Below are 20,870 nucleotides of genomic sequence, written 5' to 3' on the forward strand. Positions count from 1 at the left end.
CCACATGGGTTCTAAACAGGTGTCAGTGACAGGTTGTTGGTACATGGGTGTTAGTAACCTGCACATGTGTCCCAAAGGGGTGTCAGTGAAAAGCAAATGGACCCTGCTTGCAGGGGTGTTATTAACAGGCCTACAGGCTGTACAGAGATGTCAGTGACAAGCATACGGACCCTACTCACAGTTATGATGGTGACAGGCACAAAGACCCTACATGAGTGTTGTGGACAGGCGCACAGACCCTGCTCACAGAGGTGTCAAAGACAAGCACACAAGTTCTGCTCACAGTGGTGTCAGTTTGCAGGCACACAGCCACTACATGTGTGTAGCTGACAGGCACACACAACCTGCTCACAGCAGTCCTGGTGACAGGCAACAATGGACCCTGCATGGTTAATGGTGACAGGCACATTGAGCTTCCTCACAGGGCTGTTGCCAACAGACACACGGACCCTAGATGGGTGTTGGTGACAGGCACAAAGGCCCCCAGTGGGTGTCAGTGACAAAGGACCTGCTACAGATGTCAGTGACAGGCACACTGGCCCTGCTCACAGGGGTGTTATTAACAGGTCCACGGGCCATACAGGCATGTCAGTAAAAAGCATATGGACCCTGATAGGCAAAAAGACACTACATGAGAGTTGTGGGCAGGCACAGAGGCCCTGCTCACAGGGGTGTGAGGGACAGGCACATGGACCTTGCATGGGTGTCAGAGACAGGCACATGGACCTTGCACAGGTGCCATGGACAGGCACATGGAGGCTTGCCTGGGTGTCAGGGACAGGCACAGGGACTTTGCACAGCTGTCATGAACAGTCTCATGCACTTGCATGGGTGCCATGGACAAGCACATGGAGCTTGCCTGGGTGTCAGGGACAGGCACAGGGACTTTGCACAGCTGTCATGAACAGTCTCATGCACTTGCATGGGTGCCATGGACAGGCACATGGAGCTTGCCTGGGTGTCAGGGTCAGGCACAGGGACTTTGCACAGCTGTCATGAACGGTCTCATGCACTTGCATGGGTGTCAGGGACAGGCACACAGACCTTGCACAGGTTTCACGGACAGGCACATGGACCTTGCACGGGTGTCAGGGACAGGCACACAGACTCTGCTGACCCTAGTGTAAGGGACAGGCATCCTGACCTTGCATGGGTGTCAGGGACAGGCACAGGAACCTTGCACGGGTGTCAGGGACAGGCACACAGACCCTGCATGGGTGTCAGGAACAGGGACCCTGCACGGGTGTCAGGGACAGCCACAGGAACCTTGCACAGGTGTCAGGGACAGGCACACAGACCTTGCATGGGTGTCAGGGACAGGGACCCTGCATGGGTGTCAGGGACAGGCACAGGAACCTTGCACGGGTGTCAGGGACAGGCACACAGACTCTGCTGACCCTAGTGTAAGGGACAGGCATCCTGACCTTGCATGGGTGTCAGGGACAGGCACAGGAACCTTGCACGGGTGTCAGGGACAGGCACACAGACCTTGCATGGGTGTCAGGGACAGGCACAGGAACCTTGCACGGGTGTCAGGGACAGGCACACAGACCTTGCATGGGTGTCAGGAACAGGGACCCTGCACGGGTGTCAGGGACAGGCACACAGACCTTGCATGGGTGTCAGGAACAGGGACCCTGCACAGGTGTCAGGGACAGGCACAGGAACCTTGCACAGGTGTCAGGGACAGGCACACAGACCTTGCATGGGTGTCAGGAACAGGGACCCTGCATGGGTGTCAGGGACAGGCACAGGAACCTTGCACGGGTGTCAGGGACAGGCACACAGACTCTGCTGACCCTAGTGTAAGGGACAGGCATCCTGACCTTGCATGGGTGTCAGGGACAGGCACAGGAACCTTGCACGGGTGTCGGGGACAGGCACACAGACCTTGCATGGGTGTCAGGGACAGGCACAGGAACCTTGCAGGGGTGTCAGGGACAGGCACACAGACCTTGCATGGGTGTCAGGAACAGGGACCCTGCACGGGTGTCAGGGACAGGCACAGGAACCTTGCAGGGGTGTCGGGGACAGGCACACAGACTCTGCTGACCCTAGTGTAAGGGACAGGCATCCTGACCTTGCATGGGTGTCAGGGACAGGCACACAGACCTTGCATGGGTGTCAGGAACAGGGACCCTGCACGGGTGTCAGGGACAGGCACAGGAACCTTGCATGGGTGTTGGGGACAGGCACACAGACTCTGCTGACCCTAGTGTAAGGGACAGGCATCCTGACCTTGCATGGGTGTCAGGGACAGGCACAGGAACCTTGCACGGGTGTCAGGGACAGGCACACAGACTCTGCTGACCCTAGTGTAAGGGACAGGCATCCTGACCTTGCATGGGTGTCAGGGACAGGCACAGGAACCTTGCACGGGTGTCAGGGACAGGCACACAGACCTTGCATGGGTGTCAGGGACAGGCGCACAGACCTTGCACGGGTTTCACGGACAGGCACATGGACCTTGCATGGGTGTCAGGGACAGGCACACAGACCTTGCATGGGTGTCAGGGACAGGCGCACAGACCTTGCACGGGTTTCACGGACAGGCACATGGACCTTGCACGGGTGTCAGGGACAGGCACACAGACTCTGCTGACCCTAGTGTAAGGGACAGGCATCCTGACCTTGCATGGGTGTCAGGGACAGGCACAGGAACCTTGCACGGGTGTCAGGGACAGGCACACAGACCTTGCATGGGTGTCAGGGACAGGGACCCTGCATGGGTGTCAGGGACAGGCACAGGAACCTTGCACGGGTGTCGGGGACAGGCACGCAGCTCCCACACGGCTGTTAGCGGTGATAGGCCCCCCACGGGTGTCAGCGACAGGCATCCGGGCCTCGCTTGCAGCGTCGCGGCAGGCACACGGGCCGCGCCGCTCGCGCTGTCGGGGACCGGCTCCCGGCTCCCGGCTCCCGGCTCCCGGCTCCCGGCGCCACCGCAGCGCCGGCGCTGGCCGAGGCGCCCGGAAGCAGCGGCGGCGGCGCTCCGCCCCTCCGGTTTGAAATCTCCGCCATGGCCGCGCAGCCGCTGCGCGTGTGAGCGGGTGGCGCGGCCGCTTTCCGGGCAGGGGCGCAGCGGGCGGCGGGCCGGGCGCGGCGCGGCGGGGCGGGGGGGGGGTGGCGGCGGCGGGGCGGGTCGCGCCGCGCCGCCGCTGACTTGCTGTGTCCCGCAGGCTGGCGTGCGGCGACGTGGAGGGGCGGCTGGAGGCGCTCTTCGGGCGGGTCCGGGCCGTCCAGGCCAAGAGCGGCCGCTTCGACGTAAGGCTGCGGGCGGCGGCGGGGGGCGGTGGCGGCGGGCGGGCGGGAGCCCTGCTCCCCTCGGCCGGGGCGGCGGGTCCGGCCTGCGGCTGGGGGCCGTTCCGGGCCCAGCCGACCCTCCCCTTCCCCCCCCCCCCCCCCAGCCTTCCCCCGTGCTCGCTTAAACCGGCTTCTTGTTCGGTTTTGTGCGATCGCCGTGCAAAAGCGTTTCGGGAATCTGAGGAAAGGAGCTCTCCTGGTCTGAGGTAGCAATGTTGCAAAATCCCCTGGTTTTTGAGAGACTTTGAGCTGGTGCTCCTCTCTTATAGCAGCGTGTATAAAGCAGCGCGGTCTCTTATAGCAGTGCGGATAAGAATTAAGTGAGTTTGTTACAGCGAATGCTATTTCTTGCTTGTCTGTTATACATCTAATAGTAGATGTAAATAGACATAAAGGAGTTTCTTCCATATCATTTGAGATATTGAAGTGATGCACATCACAGTGTTCTGGCAATGAAATGTGTTGCTGAAAAACGTTAACTATTTCACATGTCTTGGGTTAAATGTCAGCTCTCACTTTTATGTGATATTTCTAGATGCTCTTGTGTGTTGGAAATTTTTTTGGCTCTACTTCAGATGCAGAATGGGAAGAGTATCGAACAGGCTTCAAGAAAGGTAGGGGAGAAGCTTTCACTCTGGATGACTTGTGCACGAAGGTGCTGGTGAATATGCTGTTTGATCTGCTTATCTGTTTCACTGCAGTATGCTTCTGAGTTCATTAGTGGCAGTTAATGTTGCAATGTTAAAGCAGTAAAACTCAACTAATGTGGGAAAACTCAATGCAAAACTGTATTGGAGGGGAAGGTGAGATTATTGTAAAGAAAATCAGTTTCACTCACGCGCTCATACTCACAAGCCTGAGGATGCATATGTTGGAGTTGTCTGTCCCACGCTTGGGCGTCAAGGTGTGCGTCCAGATGGTCTGGCCAATGTTGTTTGCAGTAATATGAGAGATAAAGGATGCTGCTGGTTGATCTCGCTGTCTTCTGTCTCCTTACCTGATGCCCCAAGGCACACGCATGCACAGTAGAGTGGACTATGGACAACAGGGACAAATATTTAGTCCCTCTGAGAGAATGGTCAGTGGAGCATTAGGTGTGTTTTCTGCCCTGCTGGTGTGTGCAAGGTGTTAAGGAATAACTTTGTTTTGTCCTCAGTGCTGGCTTTTCTCCTCCTTACTGCAGACATGTTTAGCGGTTTGAGAGGAGGGTTTTGTTGTGGCTAGAAAATTGGTGTCCCTAGCAGAGATCCTGCTTCCATGTAGTTGTGACTATGTTAAATCATTCAGTGTAAGATGCTGTGGTTCAGTAATTTCAGCTGGTCTGTGCTGATGCAAGTAGTCCTGCCTTCCTCTGTGCTGCTTCTCCAGCAGCTGTATGGTCATGCCTCTGTGCTACCCCTCACCTTGTGTGACTGTAGGTTAAGCTTGTTTGGGACCTTACTGGAGTTAACACTGACTGGGCAATAACCAGGGCTTAGTTTTAACTGAGATTAAGTTTCTCTTCTGGTTCATAGTGTGGCTCTACACGGTTGGGATAAAAGTGTGGGGCAGAAGGAAGGTGGGACTGCTGCTTTGAGTGGCAGAGCTAGCTGAAAATGTTCTTTGGATTATGGTCTGGGAAATTGCTGAATAACACATGCAGCCATCCTGCAGAATTTATGTAGTGTCCTGCCTGTTTCTCCTAGGTCCCCTCAGCCCTTGCACTGAAGACCTTTTCCCACCCATGGATATGAGAAGTTCTGCCTGGTCTTCTCAGCCTCTGTTTGCATGCCCCTTGTAAGGGAGATGCTGTCTCATGAGCATTTGTAATGTTTTTACTCTTTCTTCAGTACTATTTTGGATCTCCCCTCTGGTATGAGGCAAGTCAGAAAAGTAGCTGGGATTCTTGCTTTCCTGCTAATCTCAGCTTCTCCATCATTCCCCAGAGTTATTCTTAGCTCCCTCATACTCTCTGCTTGTTAGTACATCTGTGATAGTTCCCTGGACAGAGATCATCCTGTTAGTTGCTTGTAGCTCAGGATTTATCAGTGAGTGAGGCTTGTCATCTTGTGTTCTTCTTGCTATAAGAGGATAAGGAGAATTGTTATCGATTTTAAACTTGGCCTCCTATAGCTCCTGAGGAAGCTGTCCTAGGTGTGTAGGGAGAACAGTAGGTGTTAGCAGCTAGGTCCTTCCTGGACTGATGCATTTCTGCTCATCCTCACTTGGCTTCTATCTACCCTTTGATCTGTTCAAAAATCTGTAGTTGATAATCTTGCCTATAGGTATATAGATATAAACAAAACTCTTGTAACTTCATTTTGGTTTTAAGTGACTTTTTTTTTAAGGTTTTGTTTTCAGTTTTAAAGCAGTTTCAGTCTCCAGTATCTTCTGACTGTGGGAGCTCAGTGGAGCTATGTGGGTCATTTTGGACGAGATCTCCTTATATAGACAAAGGAGCACAGCTGTAGTTAAACCAGAGGTTATTCTCCACTGGTGATACATGCATCTTGTTGAAACAGGAGAACTGTGGGCCTTATTTTGAAGGAAGATTTCTGGTTCTGCGCTTATCACACCTAGGCTTGCTGCAAAGAAATAGCAATTAGAACAAGGATGGGACCTGCTGGATTTCTAGAAAATGCTAACTGAACTTATCTTAATGCCCCTGAACTAAACCAAACTGATCACGCATGTTTTTTTTCTTTTCCTCAGCTCCAATTCCAACCTATGTGTTGGGTGCTAATGATCAGGACACTGTGAGCTATTTTCCAGATGTCAGTGGCTGCGAGTTAGCTGAGAACATCACTTACCTAGGTAATGTTACAGGTGGTCTGTGATGGGTGAAGTCTACCTGAATGATGGTGCTTTCATGAAAGTTTTAAGATCTTCCTGTTTCAAACCCTTTCTTTTTCCAAAAATGTTAAGCTGGTATTTCTTATACTTGGGTTCAGACCTGAGTCGAATTTAATGTTGAAGGACTGAGATAATCTGCTCTGTTAAATATGAAAGAAACACTCCGTTGTTGTTGTTGTTGTTCTTTTTTCAAACACTCTCTCTGAACTTTCCTAACCTGAAGAGGTTAAAGTCTGTTCTTTGAGAATAACTTATTCCTATGGCATGTCCATCTTTGTACAGTGAAGGTTTCCTAAATGAACTAAGCTTTTGTATTGTGAGGCTGCATTAGGTAAGAAGTGTTCTCTTCAAAGGTAATGAAGGTGCAGCAAAACTAATAGGAAGAGCTGATTTCTTTCTAGAATGCTGCCTAGCAAAAAATGGCAAAAAATAAAAGCTGAAGCATCGCAGAAGGGCAGTTGCAATTGGCTCTCTTTATTTAATCTTCATGTTGAGCTTATGATACTGATTGATTTTTTGAGAAACAAGATAGCAGTGAGGAAAGAAACCTGGGGGTTGTCTAAACTGCTTCTTGACCCTTAGGAAGAGTTCAAGCCATTATGCTAAAAACATGTGTCCTTTTTTTTTTTTTTTAATGTAGAAAATGACAGCTGTCTGGAAAGAAAATTTTAGTAGAAGTAAGGAAAAACTGCTAAATTTGATCTTCTGTTTTTGATGCAAATACAGGAATTACTTACAATGTTTAAATCTCAAGCTCATGTCTGTGTATTAATGCAGGGCGTAGAGGTATCTTCAGTGGTACTTCTGGACTGCAGATCGCATACCTGAGTGGTACAGAATCCCAGGATGAGCCAACTCCTGCCTACAGTTTTAGCTCAAAGGACGTGACAGAACTAAAAACCTCTTTGCTATCAACTCCAAAATTCAAAGGTGTGGATATATTGCTGACGTCCCCCTGGCCCAGAGACGTGGGGAATTTTGGCAACAGTCCTGTAAGTGTTCTGTTTTCAGTTGGAGTGGGTTTCCAAGTGTATCTAACAAATGTTTGCCTTTCTGCTTACTTTCATTATTTGCAGAGGGGCCCCTGTTTGTTTCAGTTTACAAAAGCAAGGGCTTTGGAGGATAATCAACTGAAACAGCTTTGTTTCTACAGTGGTCCCTAGCATTTGTCTAGTAAAATCAAGCTTCAATAAGTAAAGCTCATGGTATAGTGCTGTGCTCAGACCATGGAGCTGTATCTCCTGGAGATACTGCTCATCTGGACTCGTTATTTTCACAGCTAGGTTTTTCTGAGTCTTAAGAAATTTGAGCCCCTTAAGGTCCTGATGTTTTAGTTTTAACGCTCAAGTGGGTTTGTGTAGTTTGCCTTAGTTTTGCACAGGCAAAGAGTGTTGCAGGATAATGATTGCAGTCCCAAGCTTTTTGTGGGCTCTTCTCAGTAGTTGTCTATAGACTTCACGTTGCCAGGTGTTTATGCTGCTTCATGAGAAGGATGTCTTTTTCCTTTTCTGGAATGTCTTTCTTCCCCTCTTGGGAATCTGAGTAACCTTGATCTGATGGTCAGTAATCAAGGATCCTTCCTCAACCTGCATGGGATCAGCCATATCACACTCTCCTGTTTTCGGGTTGCTCTGTGAGGAGGGATGAGACCTTCCTTTGTTCTTAGTCCTGGCTTGGAATCCCAAATACAGTCTAGGAAAACTTCTTTGGTTATTAGCTTCAGACGTTTGTTGCTGCAGGTAACCGTGTCTCATAAGCACAATCAGTTAACAAATGGGATTTACCTTAAACCTAGATAGGTTTCTTTTTCCTCTTCCACAGTTTTTATTTTTTATTTTTTTAAAGGACTTTTCCTGAAACATTACCATTGTGATAATCATTAAAAGGCTGAATTTTTATTCCTTAAAAAAAATAATATTTGCATATAAAAAAAATTTTTTATGTAATAGCCTCTTCATTTCCCTGTTTGGATAGTTCTGAGCTTTCATTCCAGTCTAAATTTGTCTCTTGAACATAATAACAGCATTTTAAAGCAGGTCCTTTTTTTTTCTTCTTCTCAGTGATGTTAAAATACAGACCTACTGCTCTGCTTTTACAGTCTACTTGCTCAGTTTCACTCCAGAGCAATCCAGTCCTAGAAGTTAGCTTAAATCTACGTGATGGAAAAGATTGTTGTGGTTTTGGGGTCTATTTTCCTTGGATTTTTTAAATCAGTAGAGGAAATTTCTGTCAAGCTTTCTCTTCCCTTAGATTCTAATGCTTCTCTTGCCAGTTTTCTTTACCAACTCAGGCTGCTGCTTAAAACTTGCATCAGTCCCAGCTGCCAGTTTGTGCTTTACCTTACATATATAAATCAAAAGGGAAAACTGCATTCAATTTCTAAAGAGCAATTTTCCCTTTGACACTGCAGGAGTCCACAGTTGTAGAAACATAAGTTGGAAAGGGCCTCTGGAGTCTTCTAGTCCAACCTTCTACTTGAGTTCATGCTGTTGTAACTGTGGGTTGCAAGTATTTCCCCAGCATCTCTTTTTCCCTCCCCTCCAACATTACTGATCTTCATGAACTTCATTTTTACATAAGTGTATGTGAGTGAGACCTTGCAGGTAATCTTATAGTAGATTTCTTTCCTTAACATTAAAATTGGATTCCATTCATTGTGCCGTCCCCAAGTGCTTGAGAAAGTTGTGAGCAAAAAATGGACATCTGATGTTCTTTTTCAGCGACAGAGTTAAGGATGGAGCGGGGAGATTTGTGAAACTTCAGAGTGTTTTATTGTCATAACTGAAAAGTCAGAGCGAATAGTTTCCATCTGATGATAAATTTTGCTGACTTAGATTGGTTGCTGTGGAATGATACCACTGGTCTCCAGTGTTGAACATTGTGGTCTAAGCATCTTCAATATCACTCGATGTTAAGTCATATTTTTTTCCTCCTTCAAATCTTAAGTGTGTCTGTGTTTATTTCCTTAGGTATCAGTCAGCTGTACTAAATGGTCTGGTTCTTGGTCTGTCTGGATTTTGAGGGCACTGTTTAGTTTGTGCCTAATTTTGAGTTAACAGTGTTGCTAAGCAAAAGTGGATTTCTGGTCATAACTTCAGATGATCAGAAACCTTTCCAGAGATGAATGCCACGTACTGTGAAAAATTATATTTTTTTGCTTCCTCTCAGTATCTTCAGATATTAAAAAAGGATACAATCCTCAGCCTAAAAGTGCAAAAAAAAACCCCCCAAAACCACTAGACTAGGTGTAACAAGATAGCTGGAGAGAAACAAGATGTAAGGATGTTCTGGCTTAAAGAGAAAAGTCGTATCTTGAAATTCATGTGGCGATTCTTTATAGGCGTATCATTGCACACTCGGTTGGCCTCAGCATGAATTTTCTGGGGATGTATTAACTTGGATTAACAGACAAATATATATTAATTAAAATATGTGTCTTGTTGGAAGTGTGTACTTCATGACCTGATGATTTCAATAATAAGTCTTTGAGATTCCTTTGGGTACTAAGGTGCTGAAATCATGTCACTCAAAATAGAACTTTTGAAGGATGAACATTTAGGGGTTTTTTGTTCCTTGTAACTTTAAGTTTCTCTTTCAGCAGAAGTTGTGTGAGGAGCTAAATTTCATGGATAAGAATTAATTCCTTGGGAGAAGTGTGTGAGTTTATTTTTCCTGAGATCCTTCTTAGCTCTGAATGTTTTCAGTGGGACTGGAACCAGCCAGTCCTTGGTGAGAAATGCTGTTGTGTTTACCTCTACCATGCCTGCTGCAAGGGCAGCAAAAGAGCACAAAGGAAACCGGCTTTCTTGAGGGTAGACTGGTGCCAGTCCAACTGTCAGCAGTGAAGGACTGTTAATAGGTATGTGCCAGGTCCATATTTTGTTCCCCATGTTTTGTTCTGGTCAGAAATAAAAGATCGAGCCCCTGCAGTTGCTGTTTTTACCTCCCCACCTCTCCCCAGGAATGTGTTTATGACCCTTATGGTCATAAACTCTAATTTTCCGGCACACAGTTCTGTATAATCTTTTTTTTCACTGCAATCCCACAGGGTTTTTAAATAAAGCCTTATTTGTATTTTGTAGGGAGAAATAGATACCAAGAAGTGTGGCTCTGCATTGGTATCTAATCTAGCTGCAAGTCTCAAGCCAAGGTATCACTTTGCTGCACTGGAGAAGGCCTATTATGAAAGACTTCCTTACAGGTATGTAAGACCATGTGAAACCTCATTTGTTTTGTAAGAAAGGTTCAGTTGTTAGAGAGCATAGGAGAACAACTCTAAATTTAATGAAGTCATCCAGGCCTCTTAAATACCTCATTTCTTCCAGCAAAGAGTCAAGATTATGCCGCAAAGGCATCTCGTGACCACGGTTCCTGCTGCCTCAAAAAACTGGCCACTGCTGACAGCAGTTGTCAGAGTATATTGCTGTGAATCTGATGACAAATTGGTGCAATTCTAAATGTAGTTGCCCTTAGTCCCATTTAAACTGTTCAACCTAATTCAGGGGTATATCTCTGAAAATGTATGGTGGCAAAAACCCATATTGTTAAGCGTTTGATATCCTTAATCATAACTTTGTTTATAAAATGAGAGTGGTTACATAATGTTGGTGTCAGTTTTATTTTTAGGGCGTTTTCTAAGTTGTTAGTGTTGGATAAGATTATGATTATGGTTTGTTTTCAGAATAGTGAATTATCCTCTGATCTCTGTATTTGGGCTGCAATGAGACCTTATTTTGGTCTGAGCAGCTCTTTATTGTTAGAACTTGTGAGTCTATCTGAACTCAGCTCTGCCTAATGCAGAACCTTTTTGTTCTTGGTCAAAGACAGTACATGATTGATGTGGTGTCTGAGTAGTTTCAGAAGGATGTATGTTTTCCTGCTGTCCTTTAAGTATATGCCAATACTTGAAAAAAATGTTCTGCTTCCCCACAGAAACCACATAGTGCTACAGGAGACCCCACAGCATGTAAGCAGGTTTATTGCTCTTGCTGATGTTGGCAATACAAGCAAAAAAAAGGTATTAACACTCTTGAATCTTTTTTTCTCTCAAGTACAAACAGTATGTCAGTAAGTGCAGCTTTGATTTGTCAGAGGACAGCATGGATCACTTAAAAGCTCAGTTGGAGCAGAATCTCACTTAAGTAATAGATTGCTCTGCCCATTATGTCTGAAGGATGAGGGTTGCAAGATGTATTCTGAGGCACCTATGTTTCTCTCTACCTGGTCAAATGGCATTTAGCTCTGAAGACAGCTACAGAGAAAAATGGTTAGAAAGCTACCATTACTTCTTCATCTTCCTCTCAGCTGCTTTATCTGTTTTCCCTTCCTGTGGCCTGCTTCAGGAAGGAAGTGAAGTTCCGCAGGAACCCTCACAGATCACTGAAAAAAGGTTATTAGCATTTTTGGTTGAGGATTAGGAAGGAATATACACAACTGAACTTGGGTAAACCAAAGCTAGAGTTTTGCAGTATGTGATGAGCTGAATTATTAACTTATCCCTGTCCTACTCTGAGCCTTGTTTAGAGCTCGCACTGCTCTGAGTCAGTTTGATTCATTGAAACACCAGAAAACAAGCCCAGTGAAAACAAAGAAAAGATGTTTGCTGTAGTGCATGTACTTTGGGTAAAAATGAAGACTTCTTTAGTGTCTTACTTCAAATAATTAACCTTTGATGGGGATTTTAACCCGTTTCTCTCCTCTCCTTAGCAAAGCTGCAGAATATTGGTATAGAAAAACATATTGATACTGACTGGGAAGGCATAGGAACTGGGCCTCATAACCAAAAAGATCCAGGAGTCCTAGAGAGAAAGAAGGCCTGAAAACAGGCAAAGATTAACTATCAAAATAAGTGGACATATCTATTTATCTTTATTTGGTCTTACAGTGAGGGAGGAGCTTCTTTTTCAAATAGAATACATTACTACTTCTCAAAAAACTTTCTTTACGCTAAAAGGAATGAGCCACTTGAAAGTACAGCATAAACTTCTGGTTGCATTGGTGGCAGACTGGTACAGGGGATGTTCTTGTGTGTCCCACCCTGGCTTAAACTGGTTTGTTGAATTATTGCAGAACTAAGTTGTGTATTACCATTTCAGAGATGACCTCTTCACAGCTGTAGTCCTGCTGAAAAGCTTTTTGCATTTGAGCTCTCTCTCTTCTTCTAGTATCTCTATGCGTTCAGCATTGTTCCAATGAGCTTGATGGACCCTGCAGAGCTAGTGAAACAGCCACAGGATGTCACAGAAAATCCATACCGAAAATTACGGAAAGAGGCGCATAAGGCCAAGACACTCGTGTGTGCAGAGGTACTACCATGTTCTGCTTGTGGGTGCAATTTGCTTTCCCTTTCTCTGTTCAGGGAGCTTGGAATGGTGTTTGGCATTAACCTTTAAATATTTCTATCCATTATGCTTTCAGGGTTATGTGAAAGCAACTTAGGTTAGTTGAATTGTATAAACGTGATACATGGGATTTTATGATAGAATTTGCCCCCTTCTTCCTGCAGGTTTGCATGGACTGTACGTGATGCTGTAGTCAGATCTGCTTGCTTGCTAGGATTATTCTGTGTGGGCACCTTAGCGTGCAAGGTCTTGTTCTGTCTAAGGCTGTAGACTAAAAGTTACTTGCAGCTGGCCCCAGACTCAGCTTGAATTTAGGCTTTGCTGAAACTGTGTATAACTAGGAAGTACAAGCAGTGATCTCCAGCCTTTCTCACCATAGTCTGTGCACAGAGTTAGGGGCTGGGTCCTTCCAGCAGGCAGTGTGGGAGGACGTGAAGGTGACTTACAGACACCTCTCAATTCTTTCAGCTGTGACCCCTCCGCCCCCAAGCAGAGATTTACTGTTGTGTTCAACCCCTAGCAACAAGGCTCTTAAGCAGACCAGTCAGTTGATAACTTTATGAAAGTGGAAATTCTTGTACCTTTGCACTTAAATACATAGTTTAAGACAGGCACAAAAACTGGTGAAGTTTTCTGGAAAAGGTGCTTCAGCTTATGTGCCAGTTCTTACAATGCAGGGAAGATGTTTCCTGTGGGTTGGATTTTTAGACTGCGCAGTTGTGCTCCTACCTGGGAGCCAGGGTAAGTTTGGATGAGCAGCCCTGCTCTTTGCCGCGCATGCTTCCTTCTGCAGGGTTAACGCCTTCTAGTAATGTTTTGCCTTACTTTACAGCTTAGCCAAATGGCTTCAGCCTCCATGTGTGTCTATTAACATCTCTAACAAATAAAGCCGTCATTTTGGTGCCGACTCTGAATTGGAAAAGATATTTGAATAATCCATAAAATCAAACAGTTCTGAAAGGTCAGCAGGAGAAAGTAGCAGTTCTGGACAGTTCTCTCATAATTTTTTCCTAGGCTGAGGCTGCGTATCTAGACAGACAAGAGCTGTTACATTATTGGCAGAGATCAAATCATTTCCTTCAAGGAGGCTGATGCTTTTGCTAGATGTTTATACATCCCTTCGGGAAGGAAGCAAAGTTGTGTACATACTGTGTCTCTGCAAGATGTAGTTATAATGAGCTTTTGTTTATCATTTTCTGAACAGGAAGAACCAGCTTGTCAGTTTTTCTTTGATTTGAACAAGAATCAAGGAATGAAACGTCCCTCAGATGGGAAAGAGAGAGGGAACTCCCAACCTAAGCAAGCTAAAAAACCCCGTAAGTATGTGTATGCTTTTATCTGAGAGCATCCCTTGTAGCTCTCAGACTATTTCACTCTTTATTTTTCTCATGCTGCTGAGCTGTATTGCGTTATCTTGCAACCGTGCCCCATTATTGCATTAGACGCTACGGGAACACAGTGGGGAAGGAACAGTCCTGTGTTTTTTCAAAGACCTGGCAGTAAACAGATGAGAGAAAAGTCAAAGGTGTAATTTTAAAAGCTAGTTGACCTGTGATGATGGGGATGGGATGATACTGTTCACTCTGTAAAGCAGTTGGCCTCTATACTTTGCAACAGGCATCTCCACGTGCCAGTATCTTTCCACGCAAGGGTATTGCAAGAGACTGAATCAGTGTTTACGAGTTCTTGTAATACCACTTCAGTTTTATTCTGTGCTGAGTGTTCAGGAAATACTAATGAACTTGAAAGGGAGGAACACCTGTTACCTGTACTTCTGTGCTGTAGATCTATTTTGAGTTTTGTCTGACTAGGAGAAATTGAAATTAATCCTCTCAAGATCATGAATTTCCAGTGACAATGCAAGCCTGTATCTTTAGCAAATGTAGGGTTTCAGTAATGAAGAAATTTGGCCTTTAATGCAGATGTCTGTGTCAGCTTCCACCTTGTTTCTGTGAAAGCTATTTCCACTGCCAGTGGAAAAGAAGACATTCTTCAAGAATGCCTCTGCTAGATGAGTCTGGTTGCCTTTGTTACATGGGTCTTCCCCCCCCCCCATTATTGTTGCCATTATTGTTGCCATTATTGTTGCCATTATTGTTGCCATTATTGTTGCCATTATTGTTGCCATTATTGTTGCCATTATTGTTGCCATACACTTAGTGTAGTCCTCACAAATAGTGGTTTTACAGGTTAAACTATCTTTTGCTAAAACTAGTGCATCCTCGTTGCTGTACAGATGCCTGCACAGGTGTGACTGGCTGGATTGACAGTCAGTTTTAATGAAAGAATGTGGGTGTGTGGGTCTTCCGCCACACCTACGTTTTTATTGTAGAACATAGTGTACCATTGTGTAAGTTCATGTAGCTTCCAAAGTCTTTTGGAGTTTGTTGTGACGAGAAGGGAATCTTGTTACATAGTTTTGTTCAGAAATCAACCCCCAGAACGAGACATCTCGTTTCCTAAGTTTATTGGGAGAGCCCCATCAATTTTACTGTATTAGCAAATCTGCTTGTCTCTTTCTGTATGAAGCCTCCAGAGGACCTGAATATAGTGTTTAACCCTAGTCAGATGCTTATCAATACAATTGGTTTATATTAAAGGTCAGCTCAAGTATCACAATCTGGGTGCGACTCTGGATGTTTGAGTATGATGAACAGGCAAGAACTAGCATGCATGTGTGACAGCATCTGTCCTTGTCTGTGCCTATGCAGTAACTTTACCTCTTTTCTGTATAAATTGCCTGGTGCTTTCTTATTAGTGAATTGTAATCACTATATTCCTGGAATTAGCATGCTGCTCTAAATTAGAGCACTTGAGAACGGAGGTCAGCAAATGTGCAACTTGGCCTCCTCATCCCCTGTTAGCGGAGATTCCCAGAGGCACCAGGTCTCTGACCAGATCTTGCCTTGCAGAGCTGCGTCCTTCTGACACCTTCCACTTCAGTATCAGTTAGGAAGGGTGCCTGGAAAACACAGGTCTCCCAGATCTTGATGTGTTTCTTGTTCTCCCCCATAAGCTTAATACTAACACTTGTTTCTCTGTATTCTCCCAATAAAGCACAGCCAACAGGGCCCTGCTGGTTCTGCCTGGCCAGCCCGGAGGTTGAGAAGCATTTGGTTGTTAGTATTGGCACGCATGTAAGTACCCTTAGCACATTCCTTCCTGTGTGAAGGCAGGATCATGCTAAGATGTAGCAATTTTAAACATGAATCTGTAATTTTAAATCTTTACTTAAAGAAAGAAAAGAAAAAAAAAAAAAAAAAAAAAAAGGAAGCCTGGCTTGGAACTGCTGTCAAAATTTGCTGAAGTGCACAGATGCAGACTGCGAAAGCCTTTTTCTGAAACTATCTGCTGATAACATTATGCACAACAAAAGAGATGAGATGCGCTAACAAAAACCATCTAAACAGACTGACTACAGATAGTCTAGACAGACTATAGTCTACACGGACTATCCAAATGGACATAGTCTATGGGGTTTTTTATTTTATTTTAAACAACAACAGGAAAACCCACCTCTAAGTAAACAAACCAATCCAGCAGCGAAATTCACTGTTTTTTTTTGTTTGTTTGTTTGTTTTTTGCCCATATTATTTTGTCTATTTTAGACTGAAATCAGATGCCAAATAAGCAAGAAGTGTACCATGGATTTTGCTGGGATAACCACACTAAGAAGTGTTTCTGATTTCTCTAGACTGTTATAGTACCATAAACCCACCCCCTACTTTTATATGCGCAAACATACTCCCATATGCTCTTTACCGGTTCTTGTGTAACAGCAAAATATTTCCTGGAGTGGATGGAGCTGTAGCAGTAAAATTGTGTAGTGAAACTATCCTCTTCCTCTTCTCCCTAACTTGGACCCTTGGTTTTGTTTTCAATTTCTTTCATTTCCCCCTAAAAGACATAGGTATATAGACAGAGATTTGTAAAAATGAAACATGGCCCTATTTTGTTCAGGCAACAGACCTGAACTATGCTGACAGAAGACTTTTTGTTTTTTTTTTTTTTTTTTTTTTTTTTTTTTTTTTTGCTGTGCCAGCCTTAAAGATTTTCGTGTGTTACTACCTGACACGACTTTTCCCGTGTGAACTCAGTGTCAGTTAGCATCAGCTTCGGCAGTAGGATGCGCTGGCTGGAGTTATGCCCAACATCCCTGGGGTGATTTGTTCCAGTTTTGTCATATACAGATTAAACAGAAGATTCATAATTTTTATTGGAGAAGTTGAATTAATCATTGGTCTCTCTATTTTCCCTAAATTATTGCTCCTGTGTAGCACAGTCCACAGCTACAGGGACAGATTTGTCCACATGTTTAGTTTAAATGCAGGTGTAAGTTTTTAAGTGGATTTTTTTTTGGGGGGGGGGGGGGGGTTATAATAGAATTTCTAGCCACAGTGGTTCATTCAGTTGCTGCATTGCAGACAATTTTCTGGCATTAGAATTTTTTTTTTTAAGTAGTAGTTCCTGCCTTTTTCTCATTCATCTAGTAATTAATAAATTTCTAATGAACTTACTCTCTAGTAAGTGACATCGAAAAGGAAGCTTTACTGATTTGGGATAGCTAGGCTGTGGGATACTCTCGGAATGTGGTCAGCACAAGTGAGCTTCGCAACATGGTAAGTGTTTGCAGTGAGTGAGTAACTGATATATATTTGTTTCGTTCTAGTGCTATCTTGCCCTGGCCAAGGGCGGCTTACTACCTGATCATGTCCTGATTTTGCCTATAGGGCACTATCAATCAGTAGTTGACTTATCTTCAGAGGTGGTGGAAGAAGTGACCAAGTACAAATCCGCCCTAAAGGAATTTTTCAGAAGCAAGGGAAAGAGATATGTCTTATTTGAAAGAAACTATAGGAGTCAGCATCTGCAGTTACAGGTATGATTTTTAGTGCAATACTGGAAGAATGCAACCTGAGTTTATATGCAAATGTGTTGAAAGTGAACGCTCACCTTCAGCCTTCCCTTCACAGAGTATGGATAGAAGTCATCTTACCAAGGTTAGACGCAGAACAAAAACAAAGCCTTTGTGCTGGTTGTGCCGCAGTCCTTTAGTTTTTCCTGTTACAGCAGGCACAGGGTTGATTTGTGTTGAGTGAGTGGGCAAAAAACTGTTTTTCCTGTCATGGAACTAATTAAAAAGCTCACAACGTCTACAGATGAGTTGCAAGACTTTGCTCTTACTCTGATCAGCTCACACTGGCATATGAACTGTGGTACTTGTAGTTTAACTGAAATAGGCTGAAAATCTAAAAATATACCTGCAGAGCTCTGGTATTGGTAGACAACAACCAACCTTTTGATTTGATTGTTTCTTGTATGCCGATCATTTGGTGGTTTATTGTGGTGGTTTCTGTATCTGGCAGATCTGTAACTGTATCAGAGCGGCCTTAAACTACCACAAAGATCAGAAAGGAGGACGAGTGTTCTGAGAACTCTTTCAGGCTTTTAAGTTTTCAGTTTTTTGTTCAACTCCTACAGAAAATCTCTCATAAGTTTAAGCCTGTATAGATAGGTGCTCACCTGTCTTGCATGATGATGATGAGCAGTACTGAGGAGCATACCAGCTCCAGTGATGGATTTATTGCTTTCTGTGAGTAAATGGTTTGTCTTGTCTTTTCCTCTCGTTATGAAAATGTTGTCCATGCTCTCCAGGTGATTCCTGTCCCGTTGGACCTCTGTACTTCTGAAGACATTAAAGAGTCCTTTATTGTACAGGCACAGGAACAACAGATTGAATTGTTAGAGATCCCAGAGCACTCAGATATCAAGCAAGTATGAGACAAGATTTCACCTGTTATTTACCTCACCTCAATCCTTTCTAGGCTGGTATTTCATTCTGGGGTCATTTTGCATGGTAAGACTAAGCTGTTGGAGGTCGACCGCCATAGACTTGAGTTGCAGATATGCCAGACGTTTTCTGCTCCAGATGAAGTCACCGTGAATGACAGATGCTTTGCTTCCTTGAAAAATAAGCCCTTTGTCTGCCTGCAGCAGTTATTGATAATCTTGGAGAGCCTAAGGTGTATATTTTCTTTTCATTTGAATGAAGCCTGTGCTGCTAGGTGCTTTCAGCACTGCTGTTCTGATGCAATTTGCTAAGATGTCCTGTAGTTTCCTCAGAGCAGCTGTGTGTTTGCTGGAGGAGAAACTCCAAATATAGCTTATACAAAAGGTAAGGCAGAAATCTTACTTCAGGGACAGGGATGTAAGAAATGACCCTTTGCCCTGCTATCCCAGCTGTGTGCACAGCTAGTTGCATTCACTGCTGGTAGTGCTAAACCAACCCTCTCTCAGTGTCAGTGCAAAGCAGGTAGCTTTAAGTTCCCTTGGATAAGGATTTGGAAGAAGTATTCCTTTGTACCAGAGAAATTAGTCTGTAGTGATATAGGCTTCTCTGTAACCAGTAATCACAGGGAGACCGTATCTGCAGCAAGAGCTGGAAACAGCGCATGTTTATGCTAGTTACTTTCTAAGCTATTTATGAGTATTTATATCTGCATCAAAAACTGGGTTTTTTTGTTTTTTGTTAGCTGAGAAGTGTAAATTTACTCTCTCCACACAATATTTTTTTTTCTTCATCTACAATATGCCATATTAGCTTGGGATGACTTAGCTAGGCAACTATGATCACTCTTACCCAAGGTCTGATATTTAATGTCTCTGTAGTGGTGTCATCTGCAGAATTACCCCACAAAAATGTAACATTGTGCTGTACAGTGCTCTGTATGCAAGCCCACAAACCAATCCCAGCTGAAAGCAATCCATCATTTCAGGTTGTCTCTTAATAGCTGCATTTTGAGATCTATGATTGATCCAGTTTGTTTCTGTTTGTGTGTTCTAATCTGGTTTTCAGTTTGCTTCTCAAAGGAAACTAGAGTGCAGCTAGAGTCCCTCTTGTTAGGAAGCATTAGCTCCTTGACAGAGTGGGGCAGATTTCCAGGACACAGCTACTCGAATAAAAGAGTTAGGAGAGGGCCTTTTTGGTGTTTTATTGATGAAAAGGCTTTGGCGTGGACTCAGCCAGCGTTAGACAACCCACAGGATGAAGTCCTGTTTTTTGTGCATAGGTACATCTAAACCTCAGGGTCTGCATAGTCTCAGATCAGCCTTGGGAGAAGAATCTAAAGGAAGCCTGGATTTCCTTAATTCTAATGTTCAAATGAATCAAGGTTACCTTCAGGGAAAATCCAAGTATAGAGTCATCTACACCAGTTACCATGTCCAAAAAATGTACTTTCTTGCTTGAGTTCAAAGCCCATCTCTCATGAAACCGTATCATTTTTAAATAACAGAACTAGAGTAGTTAAGATTCTGCTCCTCTGTGGGGTTAGAGACCATTTAAAACAGCAGGGTGAATTTAACATTACTGGAAGACTTTGACTTGAAAATATTCAGTGTTGCCCTGCCACTGTTAAATGCTGCCCTTGCTCCCCTGAGGCAATAAGAGGCCTGAAAACCTGCAGTTCCCTGCGGCTTGGAGGGAACCAGGGCCCCTTTTTCTGGGCTCCGTGTTTCAGCGAGGTCTCCCTTTCTTTCCCTAGGTAGCCCAGCCCGGGACGCCCTATTTCTACGTGGAACTGGACACGGGCGAGAAGCTTTTCCATCGCATCCGGAAAAGCTTTCCGCTACAGTTTGGCAGGTTTGGGGTTGTTTGTTTGTTTGTTTGTTTGTTTGTTTTTGGTGCCCCTTTTCCCTCCTCCCTAATGCTCTGGTGAAGCAAAGCATTGTAGGGGCTGTGGCAGCTCATGCACCCCAAGGCCTGCTGGGGGGAGGTGATTGGGGAGGGGGGGGCTGTGATGTCATGTCAGGCAAGGTGAGGGGCATGTTTGAGGTCGTGCCAGAGGAGGGAGGGGTGTGTGTAAGGTCATGTTGGGTGGGGGGGGCTGTGATGTCATGCCGGGTGAGGGGAGGAGGGGGCTGTGACATCACACCGGGGGAGGGGAGGCAGGTGATGTCATGTCGGGCCAGGGGGGTGGTGTGACATTGCCCTGGGGTGGGTGGGGGGGGTCGGCTGTGACCTCACGCTGGGTGAGGGGGAGGCACATGATGTCACGCCGGGCTGGGGGGGCGGCGTGACGTCACGCCGGGCGGCTGACGCGGGCTGTGCTTGCAGGGAGGTGCTGGCGAGCGCGGCGCTGCTGGGGCTGCCCCACCGCGCCGACTGGCGGCAGTGCACGGCGGCGCGGCCCGAGGAGGCGGCCGCCGCCCAGGCCTTCCGCCGCGACTTCCAGCCCTTCGACTTCGCCCTGCAGGCCTGACGGCGGCGGTGACGGCGGCGGCGAACGCGCGGCGATTGGCGGCGGCGGCGTGACGCGCGCGCGCTCCTCTGTGACGCGGCAATAAAGGCGGTGTGGCGCGGGGCGCTGAGTGGCTGCGGCGCGGGGCCGGGGG

At 45.4% G+C, this 20,870-nt stretch overlaps 1 protein-coding gene and 1 non-coding gene across 2 annotated transcripts; both read left to right on the top strand.

Moving 5' to 3' along the window:
• Positions 1-2,991: 2,991 nt before the first annotated feature.
• On the top strand, positions 2,992-20,839 carry CWF19L1 (CWF19 like cell cycle control factor 1). The gene is made up of 14 exons (XM_067299637.1): positions 2,992-3,042; positions 3,180-3,264; positions 3,839-3,917; positions 5,995-6,096; positions 6,913-7,127; positions 10,218-10,336; positions 11,068-11,152; positions 12,300-12,440; positions 13,681-13,792; positions 15,534-15,613; positions 17,146-17,355; positions 18,132-18,251; positions 20,021-20,118; positions 20,593-20,839. The coding sequence occupies exons 1-14, from the start codon at positions 3,020-3,022 to the stop codon at positions 20,735-20,737; spliced, it is 1,614 nt and encodes a 537-aa protein (XP_067155738.1). The 5' UTR covers positions 2,992-3,019; the 3' UTR covers positions 20,738-20,839.
• LOC136992490 (small nucleolar RNA SNORA12) lies at positions 17,816-17,959 on the top strand. The gene has a single exon (XR_010884778.1). It is a non-coding gene; the product is annotated as a small nucleolar RNA SNORA12 (small nucleolar RNA).
• Positions 20,840-20,870: the final 31 nt, after the last annotated feature.

The sequence above is a fragment of the Apteryx mantelli genome, chromosome 7 (genome assembly GCF_036417845.1).
Source record: "Apteryx mantelli isolate bAptMan1 chromosome 7, bAptMan1.hap1, whole genome shotgun sequence".
Taxonomy (NCBI): Eukaryota; Metazoa; Chordata; class Aves; order Apterygiformes; family Apterygidae; genus Apteryx; species Apteryx mantelli.

What these genes read in the sequence shown, in the direction of transcription:
- CWF19L1 (XM_067299637.1), top strand. Translation starts at nt 3,020, where the DNA reads ATGGCCGCGCAGCCGCTGCGCGT. An exon ending in GCCGCGCAGCCGCTGCGCGT is followed by an intron (nt 3,043 to 3,179) that starts GTGAGCGGGTGG and finishes TGTGTCCCGCAG; the next exon opens with GCTGGCGTGCGGCGACGTGG. An exon ending in GGAATTTTGGCAACAGTCCT is followed by an intron (nt 7,128 to 10,217) that starts GTAAGTGTTCTG and finishes TGTATTTTGTAG; the next exon opens with GGAGAAATAGATACCAAGAA.